This window comes from Coffea eugenioides, chromosome 10 (genome assembly GCF_003713205.1).
Source record: "Coffea eugenioides isolate CCC68of chromosome 10, Ceug_1.0, whole genome shotgun sequence".
Classification (NCBI taxonomy): Eukaryota; Viridiplantae; Streptophyta; class Magnoliopsida; order Gentianales; family Rubiaceae; genus Coffea; species Coffea eugenioides.
The window spans coordinates 16,424,249-16,440,702 of record NC_040044.1 but is presented as its reverse complement, the minus strand read 5'-3'; the positions used below and the strand labels follow the sequence as shown (position 1 = coordinate 16,440,702).

At 32.0% G+C, this 16,454-nt stretch overlaps 1 protein-coding gene across 1 annotated transcript; it reads left to right on the top strand.

Moving 5' to 3' along the window:
* The first annotated feature begins 14,481 nt into the window (after positions 1–14,481).
* Positions 14,482–15,479, top strand: LOC113748937. Its single transcript, XM_027292540.1, has one exon. The coding sequence runs from the start codon at positions 14,541–14,543 to the stop codon at positions 15,207–15,209; it is 669 nt and encodes a 222-aa protein (XP_027148341.1). The 5' UTR covers positions 14,482–14,540; the 3' UTR covers positions 15,210–15,479.
* Positions 15,480–16,454: the final 975 nt, after the last annotated feature.

The window sequence follows — 16,454 nt, the reverse complement described above, 5'->3', positions numbered from 1 at the left end:
CGGCTTAATTCTCACAAGTGTTGCTGCATGTAATATAACATGTCTCCAATCAGATAAAGGAAGTTTAGATCTCATCAACAATGGTCTAGCAATTAATTGTATCCTTTTAATAAATGACTCGGTTAGACTATTTTTTGTGTGAACATAGGCTATAGGATGTTCAACAATTATTCCAATGGACATGCAATACTCGTCAAAAGCATGTGACGAATATTCACCAGCATTATCTAGACGAATTCTTTTAATTGAATAATCATGAAACTGTGCTCGTAATTTAATTATTTGAGCAAGTAATCTCGCAAACGCTAGATTGCGAGTAGATAACAAACATACATGTGACCATTTAGTTGATACATCAATTAGCACCATAAAATATCGAAATGGTCCACATGGGGGATTTACAGGTCCACATATATCACCATGAATTCGTTCTAGAAATGTGAGAGATTTAGTCCCAACTTTACCCGGTGATGGTCTAACAGTTAATTTTCTTTGAGAACAAAAAACATAGGAGAATTCATTTGATTTTAATACCTTTTGATTTCTCAATGAGTGGCCATGTGAATTCTCAATTATTTGTCTCATTATTATAGATCCAGGATGTCCGAGACGATCATGCCAAATCATAAAATCATTGGGATGAGTAAACTTCTGGTTTGCTAGGTGATGAATTTCAACAGCACTTATTTGTGCATAATATAAGTCAGAAGAAAGTGAAGGTAATTTTTCTAATACACATTTTTCCCCAGAAATGGTATTTGTAATTAATAAAAATTCATCATTTGTCTCATTCATTGTCTCAATGTGATATCCATTTTGGCGGATATCTCTAAAACTCAATAAATTTCTTCGAGACTTGGGAGAGTGTAGTGCATTATTTATTACAATTTTTGTTCCTTTAGGGAGAAATAGAGTGGCTCTTCCGGAGCTCTCAATTAATTTTGCACTACCACTGATAATATTAGCATTTGGCTCTCCCATCTCCAAAGAAGAAAAATATCTTTTATTTTTCAATATAATGTGCATAATAGCACTATCAATGAGACAAATGTTATCATCACCATTATATAGTCCCAAATGTTTGGCATTCATTTCTTCTCAATAAGTAGTCAAAAGCTGTTTGGTCAGAACCTTGACAGCGTCTCATGCTTCACTTTTGCTAAAAAATTAGATATTCGCGCTTTTCCTTCTCAAAGTAGAAACTCGTGCTGATAACGTATTGTGAAACTAATAATATAAATTACTAACATAGGGATTGGAATAGTAGAGTGAGACGCGGGGAGAGAGAAAAAAGGACTATAGTATTATTATATTCACGGATCAAAGTTCTTCCAGGTTACAAATGAAGTAGGATTCACCCCTATTTATAGTAGATCTAAGATCAAAGGTACATGAATCTGATGTTGGCAATTATTTTGGAATACTGTATTGTAAATTATTTTAGCCAAAAACTCTGTTTTTAAAAGACAAAAACAGTATTCCAAAATAATTGCCAACATATGGAGCTTTAAGGCTTGTTTAATAATCCAGCTTAGAACTTAACTTTAATATATTCAAACTTTAACATATTCAAACCGTTTGATAACTAAAAATTGAACATTTAAATTAATTAAGTGACACTAAATTTTTTAGATAAAACTTGCTCTCAAAATTAAATGATAAGTTATTCATTTATTACTGAATGTGATATGCACTCAAATATATTAAATTTAATATTTAACAATTCAATAATTTAATGGATTCAAATTTCAGACTTTAATTTTATCAAACGCACCCTTAATTTTTCATATACAACAATCCAAACAACATCATCTATTTTTTAAAAACAGCTACACTATAGTTTTCCAAATATAGCCCTGTATGGAGCCGTAATCTTTTCGTTTGGGTAAGTCAAGAAGGTACTTTCTTTGGAGCTCCTCATTGATTTTACAAATGGGCTTCTTGTGTTATTCTCCAACATGTTCAAACCATCCAAGTCCAGAATACCATGACATTCCGAATTCCCAATGAATCATGTAACTGGTTCTGCTGCAACAGATTACATGCAAGCATATATGTTTGACCAAATCCAATAATAGAAAAGATTGTCAGACTTGATGGGCCTTAGTCAGCAGCAAGTTACAAAAACAATAGATGGGCCTTAGCCGCCTCTAAAGAAGTTAAAAGAAACAAAAAAAAAAAAACAAAGAAATCATCAAAATATGCCCCGATGTGATTTTAATACCCACAACTATGGTATAGTTTTGAAGGTTTTTTTTCTGCCCCTTTGTTTTAGGTAAGAATGAATTAAATGACTGAGCAGAATTTTTTTCTGGTTGGAAAACAGCAAACTTGTTGAATTACTTTTTTTTTTTTGGATTATCTTATGCATTCCAACCTCAAATAATTTTTTTAAAAAAAGAGCAAAAATTATTTGGATAAAGATCTTCTAATAAGTAATGTGTCAAGTCCAATGATAGTAGCGTAAATGATCTAATGAGCATGAACAATAAACTGTCTAGGTTTGTTTATTTACTTTAATAAGTTTGAAGTTGTGTTGCAAATTAGGTTTTTGAATTTTTTTAAAGCCAAACTAGAATAAACTTTTATTGAGTTGAAGTTAAATTGAGCTTCAATAATTTAAATTTTTTATTTCAATTTGAAAAATTTTGGTGAAGTTGAACTCAAAGAATTTGAAATTTTCAATTTTAATTTGAGATGTTTTACATATTGCCACAGTGTTTATTAAACTTGAAATTCTAAGAAAGGCTAAATCTCGTTCATATTTAGCTTAATTACTTAGTGAGCTAAACTTTAAAGAACTCGATTGAATATTGAATAACTTGATTTGTCTTTTAACCCAGTTCAAAGAGCCTGAAATCTAAACTACAAGGCCAGGCAAATATTGCCCCTCCTAACTTTTGATATTCTCTCTTTGCACTCTAAAGTCTAAGGGTTACAATTTAAAATTTTCACCTTAAAGTCCCAAATATATGCAAACTTGGCCCAATTACTAAAAGTGTCGGTGAAATCGACATAATTCACACAAAATCACATGGTTATCACAGAACAGTATGGAGAATTTATGTATTACTAATGGCGCTAATGGAGTCATTGTCACGTATATATGTCTGCGTATTAATTCATTGACATTTTGCCTATATATATATATATATAAAGAATAAATCTTATATATATTGACAGTCTATATATTATCACGGTTTGATGTATGATTTTTTTTTTTGTCGACACAAGGGTGTCCGGGTCAATTCTTACAGGGCCCGACTAATCCCCTTGCACTCCGGGAGAGGAGGCCCCACTCCACACCGAAGACGTAAGCCACGGGACTCGAACCCGGGTTGCCAGGTAAGTGGTTATACCTTAAAGAGGGGGAGCGCACCGTCCGAGCTACCCCGTGGGGGCCGGTTTGATGTATGACACATATGTAACATTTGGGTTTTAAATTTAAATTTAAATTATGTGTCATACATCTAATGGTGAAAGTGTATACACTGTCAGTATATAAAATAGTAATTCATATATGTATATATTATATACATATATGGATTAATTTTGTATACACTGTTAGTATATACACTATCACCATTAGATATATGATACATATGCAAAATTTAAATTTAAAACCCAAATGTTACATATGTGTCATACATCCAATCGTGATAGAATACACAGTAACAATTTACATAAAAGTTACTCTATATATATATTTTTAGTGCAAACTTAAAATTACAAGCTCTAAGAGTTCATCTTGGGAATTAATCCACGAAATTTTTTTTATGCCTATATTTTATTGGACGCGGTCATTCTTCTTACAGAAAAGGGGAAGTGGAACGGGGAGGAGGGCGGGGACGGGTTTGGACGAGGGAGGGAGCGCAGGACGAATAATTGATTGATTCCAAGCACATCAGTGGGACAGCAAAGGGTTTTGGGTCAGGCAATTGATTGCAAGTAATTCTGTTCGACAAAGTACTCGCTCAAGAAACTTCCTACGATGTTCTTTCTCTAGCAAGTCACCGACGATAGATGCTCCATGAAACCGAGCGCACGTGGCTCCTCAAAATGTTATCCTCACTCCTCCTATTAACTTCTTGTGGACAACAATATCAAAATCTATGATTGAGATGTTGAAAAATTCTATAACACGCCCAATAAGGCATTCGGTTTGCACTTATTAACTTACAATTTGTATACGCATATTTGCACATTTATTACCCTTTATATTTAGAATCATTTTATTTAATTTTTTTAAAAAAATTAAGGGTACATATGATAAAACTGAAAATTGAAATTTAAAATTTAAAAGCTGAAATCTGAATCTATTAAATTATTGAACTATTACTATAAAATCTTAACATTTGAGTATATTTTGCATTAAGTGATAATGACTATCTTATTACATATACATATATATATATATATTGAATAAGTTTGGTCTAGGCAATTCAGAACCTCTTATCAAACGCATTTTAACATAGTAACTATCAAATTTAATACTGAATTGAGTTATTAAACAAGTCTTAATGCTTGTATCAGATAGAGTCGAACTTTTTTTTTGGTAAATCATGACTTTCTACTTATAATCCCTCCTCCTTTGCCACCCAAATTAACTTTCTCCCAGCAAGGTCTAACACTTCAAACTCCTTTTAACACATAATATATGGACACCAATTAGACAAATCTTGAGTTTAATTTTTAAGTTTCATCTACCATATTTAAAAAACTTAAACAATCTTGGATCAAAAAAAGTAATGGAGTTCATTAATTTTTCTCAAGCGTAAAGAGCTGTAACCAATTTACATTTGATAAGCATGCAAAACTTTTGTAAACCACAAGTTAATCTATTGGTAGGTTTAATCTAATGATACTTCAACACATATTAGGTTTAAACTTGTAGGTTATTATGTGCTTAAGTTCAACTCAAATCCTGACCGATCATCCATCATATTTGTCTTACTTTATCAAGGAGATTCACCACAAAATCTAAGTATCATAAATATGGGCATTCACAAATATCCTGTTACATCACCAAGCTTGACTTGTACACACACAGATTATGAATGACAGATCAGATCACATGAGGGCACTGATGATCCTAACATAAGGTACTGCATTTAGTTGTCAGCTATGGACTCCAAAGTCCTTATTTCTTTTCTTATTATTTTTTTTTTTGTAAAAATATGATTTAAAAGAATTTATCAAGTAAACTTATCAGGCTATAACAAATTAATTTGAGCATACTGCATTTAATTACCAGAATGCGTATTAGAAAAAAAAAAGTTTGTGCAATATAATATTTTTTTAAAGGTGATTACTTGTGACTCATAACAATTTTTTTTTTTTTGTTCACTGACAAATTGAATTATATGAGATTAGTAAAGAAATGCATAGTCTGAGATAAGTAAAGGAAACTTTAAGGTGTAAAGTGTATTCCCTGTTTTCAATTATTACATTTGCATGAGTAATATTTTATCCTTTTATATGCCCTCACGGGTGCATATGGTGCCTTTTTACCTATTAAAACAAAAACCTCTAACAAGATTAAATCCCACATCAAGCTTATTTAGTAATTCCTTTTGCTGTTCTAACATTACTGCAGTTTTGGAGTCCAACTAAACTATTTTAACAAATATCAATAAGTATAAATATTAAATGTATGAATTATGAAATTGGACAAGTGATGGGTATTTATGAAGAAGATATATTCCATAGTCAAAGAATTCGATCATTAACGACGAGTTGTTGTTTTCCCATGCCGGAGTAAATGTTTAATTCTCTTTGTACTAATTAATTTTCCATCACTTTCTAGTGAAAACATTTCTAAGTATTAAGACAAATTTAGCTTGATATTTTTTTTAAGTTTAAGCCAAACAAAAAGTACTTCTGAAATTAGAGTTTCTGAATACAAATTAAGCCTTTTTTCCTCTTTTTATTTCTTAAATTCCACTGTTTTTCTGTTAAAAAAAATTATTTTTCGTGTTCAAAAGCTATCCAAGTAATCAAGTACATAACTCCAAGAAAAAAAAATCAACATCGAAAGGACAAAAAATTCGCAAACATTCATAAAAATGGGAGGGTCCCGTTCTCACATGCCAGGTGCAAACAGAGGCATCATCATGTACACGTGACCTTTTCACTCAAAAACTCGTAGAAAATCAGAACCACGGGTGTCCACTTTTGTCCTAATCCTCTGCTGTGAGAATCCCGTGGTATAACCACGACTTTATGTAAATTTTTCGTCATCGACAAGGGTGAATTAGGAATTTCATTATTTCCTGATGTGACTAAAAGAATGTTACCATAAATAAATTTTTTTACCCCCTATCCCCTCCTACACTTTTTCACCCCTAACTGTCAGGTACAAGATTTGATTCCGTACCTAACAGTAGGGAAAATTCTAAGAGCCTTAATGATCATTATATTTATTTGATTCTAGCATAATTAGTAGGATTATTAGTAAGTACATTAGTTTGTAAACCTCAAAGTGGGTCTGTGTTTGGTGTCTTGGTGATATAGGATCTTAAGATTCTAGCATAATTTTAGTGATTATTTTATGTGTCTATTCACTAAAATTGCTTCCATCTTTCATGTGCTTTTGTACTTCATCCATTCCACTGTTATTGTCATATTTTCACTTTATTGATCTTCCAAAATAAGAGTTATCATTTCAAATTTAACATATGTTTTTCAATATTGCCATTTGAAAAAGTCACTTTTTAAAATCCCAATATATATCTATCAAGAGAATATTTTGAATTCAAAAGATATATATATAAATACACCAATGCTATCTTATCTAGACATAATGATTACCATGTCTCCGTAAAAAATTGAATTCTCAAAAAAAAAACTCTAATATTGGGACGGAAGGAGTATTTGCTTTTCAAATTCAAGAAACCAAGCTAATAACAAACTAATCAAAAAGGTGTTTCCATGCTTTTGTTCCCTTTTTTCTTTTTATTTTTTTTGGTCAAGAGTGAAAAACTTGTTCTTTTTGTTTAGTGTCTGAAAATACATTGTCCATTGAGTCATAGTTGATTTCAAGAAGGAACAGTATTTCAGTAACATGATAATATATTATTCAGAAAAATAATCCTAAACATTAGTTATTTAAAGATTGTTGTCTCAATTTACCAAAGCGGATCATTTGGTTGGATTATGTATTAAAGCCATCGATTTCTTAACTAACTTTTGCTATAAAGGAGTTGTGGACAAAAAAGGTTTGCACTATTGACAAATGAGTTCCAACAAATAATCAACTAAGCATCCTACTATAAAAAATAATAATAATTTGTTTTTTCAAATGTAATTAGTCCTTGTTGTGTAGATTCTTTATTCAGTAATTGCCATTAGGATTTTAAACTGATGTCCATTCATCAAGCATGAACCATGTGTATGCGTACCATTAAGGACTAAGTAGATCGATCGATTCTATGAAGACCGAAATAATCTCTTCAAAAGCCAGTTTATTTATTTATTTTTTTCAAGTGTAAGTGGGAGGTCTCGCACCCGGGACCTCTCATTTATATTCTCCCTATACCATTCAACTCATTTCTCTCCCAAAACTCAGGTATTAAAAAACACACGCTTGGAAAATGACCCAGTTCAATATTTAAATTTAATGAATTCAAATATTAATATATTCAGACATATTTGAGAATAAAAAAAAAATCTGAATTAGTTAAGTAACACTGAATTTTTTATGTAAAATTTGCTCCAAACAATAAGTGATAAACTATTCATTTATCAATTAATAAAATATATACTCAAATGTATTGGATTTAGTACTTAATAATTTAGTAACTTAATAAATTCAAATTTTAGATTTTAGATTTTAATTTTCAAATTTCAATTTTATCAAACGCATCCTAAGACTTCATTATTAAGATTTGGATATTATTTCTACCAATGAAAAATGATTGGATTCGACTCAGTGGTCAAGGAAAACTTTTAGAGTCTTCTCTGTTGTCAGTGTCAGGATTTAAAATCTTGCCTGGCAGTTGGAGGTAGAAAGATTGTGAGGAGGGGCGGGAAGATTAAAAAAAAAAACACATACTCCAGAATTAAAAGATGCACTAAAATGATGCAAAATGATGCACTAAAATTAAAAGAAAGAGAGAGGGGGATTGGGGGGGAGGGGAGGAAGGCTACCATAGTTAATCAAAAGAGAAGATGAGTATTTCTTCATGAATGAATATTTATGCATACATGATTCACAACATTTTTCTGGGGACAATATTTGGTAGATTTTAGTTTTCATCTTACTCTAGTTTTGATGGAATCCATCATAACATGCATTACCATCAACGTTAACCAATGTGGCCTTCTTCACCCTTGGGCCTTGATGTAGCACTCAGTGCCTCGTACACTATGACAAAACATTTACTTCGGTACTAAAAGGCAGTTGGGATTAATTCCTACCTCATTTATTCAGATTAATTCATACCATATGTTAGCCAAATGTGAAGTCCATCAAAATTCTAAATGTGTCGATGGAATGAGCTATTATATGAAGCAGTTTCGTTGCGCCCACAATTTGTCTTTTTAATTTTAGAACATTGATGATAACATCACTTGATAGTTTATTTTCATGGGTCCCTAGCAAATACTGGGAAGTTGGAATAGTATCACATGACAGATTGTGTTTTCCCTCTTGAGGAAAATGCAGTATTATGCATCACACCTAACAACATATAGTGAATTGTTCAGATGCAAATCCTTCTCTGCAAAGACTTGTAGACTAGCTAGTTGTATGATCTTTATCAATCGGAGGTCAAATACTAATTTTCCTATATTATGTTTTAGAAAGGAAAGGGTTTTGAAATTCTTAATAAAATAAAGATTCTGGCTAGCAATGCGGCAATGCCCAATGTGTTGGTTAAGACGCTTAAGGTGGTAGCTTTTTGGAAAAAAAAAATTGAATCGGATAAATATGAATGTATGCATTTAAATGCCAATTTTCATATGATTAGTATCATTGGAATGGATGCCATTATGAAAATTCCCGAGAGGAATGATGCAATTCCAAAGATATCACCTTTGAGATAATATTTTAGATAATTTCAGTGGAGGTTGGTGTGCGTACTGAGTTTTACTACTGAAGAACTAAACCGATTTTGCTATGCTGAGCATGTCATAATGAAGATCAAATTAATATAACTGATTTTTTTTCCCGGACACGATAGAATCTACTATAAACCTACTCCTACTCTATACTAGGGGAGGAGGACTTATAAAGGTCCAAGGGGAATTCGGAGGGAACTGAACTACTACCACCTCAAACAGATGCCTACGCATCCGCCGGCAGAATTTCCAGAAAAGTCTAGATTTTATAGAATGAAAATTAATTGAATGGGCTGAAATCAAAGAAATTAAACTGATTGAAAATCTAAGAGAACCGATTGTAACCCACAAAGAAATAAATGATATAGGAAATTGAAGAAAAACCATTGGAATTCAAACTTTCATAAGCTTAAAAAAAAAAAAAAAAAGGCTCATGATTGCTTGCTTCAGTGGTTTAGATTTACACAAGTGAAGGAAAGGAAATTCGACAAAGAGTGGTTTGATCTAGAAATTCATGTATGAAAAATGAAGCTTTTGATTGAAGGTTGAAATGCTGAATTGGAAGAGGGATTTAATTTGGTAAGATTGGTTAGCAGTTATTTGGAGCTTTTGGGTAAAGATTGGTAAGTGGTTTGATCTAGAAACTCATGTATGAAAAATGAAAGCTTTTGATTGAAGGTTGAAATGCTGAATTGGAAAAGGGATTCAATTTGGTAAGATTGGTTAGCAGTTATTTGGAGTTTTTGGAAACATTGGTCTACCGAGTGTCTTGTGACCTATAAGCACTTATGAAGAACAGTTGCAAGAATAGTTTTTAAATTGGTTTGACTAACAGGTAGGGCTGCAAACGAATCGAACTTGAACTCGAGTTCAAAATATTAAGCTCGTTAACTCGCGAGCCTGCTCGTGAGCTCGAGTATATATATATATATATATAATTTTAAGTATATATATATTTTTTTATTTTAAGTATATATATATTTTATTTTTTTAAATTTTAATAGTAAAATTACATATATATCCTTAATATTTTATTATTTATTAAAAAAATATTTATTTTATTTATTTTTTTAAAAATAAAATAATTATTTTTTATTTTTTTCGAACTCGAGCTCGAGCTTGAAATTGTGAGCTCGTCAAGCTTGAGTTCGAGTTCGAGTTCGAGTTTAATGAAATTATGTCGAGACTCGACTCGATTAGGCCAAAACTCGACTCGATTAGGCCAAAACTCGACTCGACTCGGCTCGTTTGCAGTCCTACTAACAGGTGCTTGTGAGACACTCGTTAAGAGCGGTTTGAGGTGTTAGTATTTAAAAAAAACTAATTAATTTAATAACTATTAATTGAATAAAAAATAAATACAACAGCTTCAAAAAATCAATAGATATAATAGAAAATTAAAAAATACAGCAGAAAATTCATAAAAAATCTCATTTTTTATGAATTTTGATTTTTTGAGTTTGTTAAATTTTTTGTATTACTCAGTTAATAGTTATTGGATCTTAAAGAAACAAAAAAGGACTAAAACATGATATTTATGTAGGAGAAATAACAATATAATAAAAAATGAGACAGAGAATGGCATAGGGTATGGGACACAAGATCCGTTGGCGTGTTAATGGGTGTCTAGTTGGTACCTATTAAAAAATCCTTTTTAAATTAATGAACCTAAATTAGGAAATTGTCCAAATGAAAGGGGCAATCAATATATATAAACATATGCATAAAATTAATACACCAAGGTATAAATATTGTGTACTAATGTGTCAACTGGTCACATTAGAAAAATTCTTTTGAAAACTTTTTTAGGTGGTTGGGAAAGAAGGAGATGCATTAGTCAGAATTAAGTTTTAGTATGTTAGGATTATTTACTTACTGTAAAAAAGGTTGAAAAACAAGAAAGCAGAACCAGAAGGAGGCAACCAAAAAATAAAACACTAAAATAAAAAAGAGGTAAAATCGGCTTCTTTGCTGACAGAAAAGACAACATAGTTTGTAAAAAATCATCTCAAATCCGCTCCACAAATATAAGCAAAATCATTTTCCGGCCACAAAAGTCAACATGTCAAAAAATAATCTGCAATCTGAATCGATATGTTTTTCTTCTTTTTTCAATTAACTTGTTGCATGATGAAAGGGGAAAGTACAAATAAATTACATTGAAGGATGTAATTCCAGAACAATTCTTTCAAGTTTCATCCTCCTATAAGCTCATTGAGCTTCAATCCTTTTTAATCAAAATGAGCAAATTTATTTTTATCTTTTTGGCATATTGATATGTACATTTCATGGTTTACTGTTTCTTTTATCAAAAGTTAACAACAATATGTTTATTTACAATTATTGTATCAAAACAAAACATAAGATTACTACTTAATTTACAAGTGATTCCATCGGTTAGGTCGAATAATTGACATATTAATTAGCTCAATTCTGAGCTTATCGTGTCAATAATTACGAGAGAATCAAAGCCTCAAATTATGAGAAGTGTACGGATGGAGCTTCTTATCCTTTAGTATCATGTCCCATTTCCTACTTCCTTTATTTAAACTGCGCCAATATCTACTATCTTAAACCTACGCCCTTAATCAAGATTTGATGAATTACTTTATATGAAAAATTAAAAATTATATATGCATTGGTTATCAAAAATTGAACGAATCTTTCTTCTAATCTGAAAATTAAATTGCTAAGGCAGACAACTAGATAAAATAATGAATATTAGAAGTGTCATTCTTATTAAAAGCACAAAGTAACCACGATTGTGATGTCATTTCGATGTTAGTTTTGACGGCAAATGGTAATGGTAGGAGCTAGGAACCGGCCATTGATGATTGAATTAGGTAGGTGCAGCTTCAATTTTGAAGATCGATCAGCCAATAGGCTTGGTATTATTTCAAACTGGTACAGTTATTTTTTGGAAGCATATGAAGTTAATGGACCACTGATACATAGACATGGAGAAGAGAAAAACAATTGTAAGATGCAACTGCAAGTAATTCATAATTGGGATCTTCCCTTTTGAAAATGGTGTAATATAATTGAAAGTTGAAGCAATTTTGATAACGTGATTGGATCCTAGCAGATGCATACACAATTATGTTGGTGTAAAATTTGAGGAAGGTAAACTTGTGATGAATAATTGGTTTCAAGTTATGAATTAGATTCATTCTCTTTTAGGCTGAATTTCTCCTCCACAAGGTGCAAGACAATTGATGAATTCCAAGTTGTCTCCGTAATACTTTATAGTATTAATATTTCAAGACCCCAAATTAAATAAGAAGTGTTTGCTATACTTTTACAGACTACCTAATATTGAGAAAATGATTTTCATTATTAAATCATGCCTTAGTTAATCTTTTATCAATTAGGAATGTAATTATTAGTTACAATCATTTTTGTTCATGTCTTTTCACTACTCTTTTGTGAGATTGTAAGAATGATTGAATCACTTCAACTTGAATGAGCTATTATTGCTAAATTGCTATGTTAGTGTGTATATCTACTGCATAACATCTGTATTGTCTCGTCAATGAGAACTCATAAATCTTGATACTCCCTTTTTTCAAAAAAAAAAAAAAAAAACTCACAATAACAGGAATAATACATATATATTATAACCCAGTAAAATTAGAAACTAACACATAAACAGTGACATGAAAACTAACATATAATAGCTAGAAGAACTCATTATTGTGCTTAAGATTCTTGAGACCCTCGGTTAACAAAATTAAACACGGAAATGGGGCAGATGACCGTCCCTGAATGGTTAATGGCCATGATTTGGCCTCAAAAATTTGTGCGGCTGAGATCACAAGTTGTAACTCGATTTCCACGCTATGTGTGGGACCCACAAAAATTTGCTCTAAAGTTACGCGATGTGCAAAAAAAGTTACGCGTAGTTGAAAATGATCAAAACCGTCCGGGACGGTTGCACCTTGTCCATTAAACACATAGGCAATTGGAAGAAATTTTATCCCATTTCTGTTCTAGCGATTGAAAGGACAAACTATTCTGATTTTGGTACTACAGCCGTGGTACTACTGACCAATGACATCTTTTACTTCCTATTAGGTCTCTAGCTTTATTGCAGAAGAATATTAATAAGTAGCTATCATTAATCTTGTTACGGCAGAAATGCATATGATACACAAAATTTGGTAGCTCTACACACAAGTACTTTTCACAGCAAATTTAAAAAGCATTAAAACGTGATGCACTAGCCTGACTATGGACTCCGATCCGCACACTTAACGAAACACATGAACATTTTAATACTGGATGCTCTTCCAACTTATTTCATTGGGAGTGGTAAGTAAAGATATGGTTATGTTGCCTAAACATAAACAATATAGGATTAGCTATCTAACCAAATAAAGATATGACACAAATGTATGGTATACCATATCCCATCACCTTCATGTGATACATCACAACTACTCCCCCAAATTTAGTTTTTCTTCAATAGCTAGGCTACTAATTGAGGGATGAATTGCCAAAGCAGTCCTTTTCATTCTGACAGATGTGGAATTAGTCCCTCACATTTGAAGGGTAACGACAATTTCCTCCCTTACTCGGCATACCTAAAGTTTGTCTTGATCCCATATTAATTTGTTAATTTTTCTAGGTTAAAACAATTAGGGACCTAATTTAATTTCTTATAATCTTGTGATTTTTTTTACCGATGAAATTATCCATTGGAGTTGGCTGTCTAATTTCTAGTAATAAGATGAGTGCAACGAAGATTGAGAACCGACTTAGTGCCCCCTAAACATACGCATTAGTAATCAAGATGCTTCACTTTAAATTTGGTGGATCAAATTGAGATTTCCCAAATTATGGTAAATTGTTTAGCAACTTATTCTAAATTGTGTGATACTTAAACACTTATCTTTGCCCAGAAAAATCTTATGAGTTCGTCTTATTTTTGCCAAATCTCAATTAAGTCAGTAACAAGTATGTTCAACATGAGGATTTCAAAGAAACTGTTGTCTTAATTTTCATCTTCAGTTAACTATATCTGCTTGTTTTTGGGACGATGTGCTATTTTGGCACAAATAATACTAACTTTGGAAGTAATAGCTTTATTCACTTCAATCAACCCTAGCTCGTGACTCTTAGTGTCTTACATAGTATGTAACTTAGTATGCTAAAATATCCATTGCATAATACCCCAGCCCAACCAGTACTTTTTATTTCCCACTAAGTCCCCCCCTCTTTCTCCGTCCTCTTTTTTCCCCTTCTTTCTCCATCCTTGTCATAATGTTATGGGGTCCTCTTTTGATTAGTAAATTACAATATCTTTCTGCTTTCAATTTTGTTGTCCCACATTTTTATTTACCAAAGTGGCAATAATAATCAATAAATGACAAATTAATTCAAAAGAAACACAAATTCTCTCTATATAAACCACAAGAAGTAACTAAAAAGAGACTAATACAAGCTCTTCTTAACCACTTTTCTTCTTGCTCAGAAAAGCAATGGCTTCTACTGAAGCAGCATATAGTGGAGCTAGCCATGCCCAAATTGAACCTACTGATGCTCATACCACCCCATATTCAACTCTTTTGTTCCTTCCTTCTTCTCGCAGGACTAATTCTTCCGTATCTTCATCACCATCATTTTCATCCAATTCATCCTCTGCTGGATCATTAACTTTCCCTGATGATAATTCCCCATTCAGTCCTCCCAGAACCCCTCAAGCAAGATTCTCAGGAGTCCCATTTTCTTGGGAGCAAATCCCAGGAATTCCCAAGAATGAAATTTCCAAGAAGGAAGGTTTATCTGCTTTAGGCCTTCTCCCATTGCCACCAGCTGGAAGTTTCAGCTCAAATTCCTTCAGGAAGCATCATAATAGAGAAGACATCATCATTTCTCCCAAGAAGTTCTACAACCCCAGTGAAAGTTTTAGGATGGATCCATTCTTTGCAGCATTAGTGGAATGTTCCAAGGATGATCACCATCGTCACCATGATGGAAATGTTATTGGTAATTTGTGGAAGGGCTCAAAAGTTTCATCAAAGACAAGTTTAAGTGATCGATTTGGATTCATCAACATGTATGCTTCTTGCAAAAGGACTTGTGCAGTCTCAGAATCCATTGTTTATCTTCCAAGATCAAGACCTTATAGTTTGTTAAATCGTCGTTGATCAAGCTACAAAATTCATGGTCTCAAGGTCAAGGGCATCAAGAATTGGCAAAACATCAATAGATAAGTGTTTGTTTTATGATAGTCTACTTGAATTTCTTTTGCTTTCCTATCTTTATATTTGGTATTCTCTTGTTATCTTGGAAATTGGTATGGAATGTGAGGAAGTGTCAATGATGCTCTAAGACAAATTGTAAAATTCAAAATTTATGTATTAATATTTTCTAGGAACAAGTGTCAACATCTTTTTTTAGTGCAAAAATTCGTCCTATTTGAAGAACACCTAATATATATGTTTATCTCTAATTCAACATCGAGCTATGGTTTCCTCTCTGTATTCCATGTGATGTTTCATGGCATTATGAGTAGAAGTTACACAATCCCATGTGAGATTAAGTATTGATACACTGTTGGACCACAGTAGAAAATGACAACCATACATTAGTTTATGATTGCTATTTTGATTGGGCAAGGCATGGGGCGGAATTTAATATGCATACTATGTGTTGTAAATAATGTGAGGAGATGCAAAATTTTCTGATTTTATGTCCAAGTCAAAAACATGTTGAAAGACAAGCACTGAGAAGGGAGTTCACCTACCCTTGGTTCTTTAGTCTTTGGTCATGATTCTTACACATTTTAAGGGGATCAACAAGTTTAAATTCCTTAGATCTTCTCCCTGTATTAAACACAAAAAGAGGAATAAAAACAAAATCAACCTTTGATTTCCCTTCTTATTAATCAATTGCTTATAATGATAAACACCTAGAAAGATAGTAGGCAGTTTACTTTCTGCTTTTAATCAATGAACATTTTTTCCGTAATTAGTACATTGACTATGCTATATCCACTCCTCATATAATAAGATGTTTGTATGGTAATGAAAATATATGGACTACTTGATACGATCATAAAAAAAGAAAAAAAGAAATACTGCAAGAATTGGTACACAGTCACCCTTGAAATAATATGAAAAGTTTTTAGGCAGTCGTATCTCGATTCAGTGCATTAAAGTTTGCCGGATCAAATTTAATGAAGATGATTTCATAAAAAAAAAAAAAAAAAAGATATCCCGGGATTAATTTTGCAAGCAGAGTTTTTCCCGAAAAGATTTGAAAAACGTGCTATCCTCTTCTGTCATTAGATAAATTGATAAAGTATACTTGCCGTGCATTTGGACTACTAATTTCAAGAACTCAAATCGACAAAAATGTACTAACTATTACACTACAAATTATAACAATGA

Coding starts and splice junctions, on each gene's coding strand:
- LOC113748937 (XM_027292540.1), top strand. CDS start 14,541: ATGGCTTCTACTGAAGCAGCATATAGTGGAGCTAGCCATGCCCAAATT.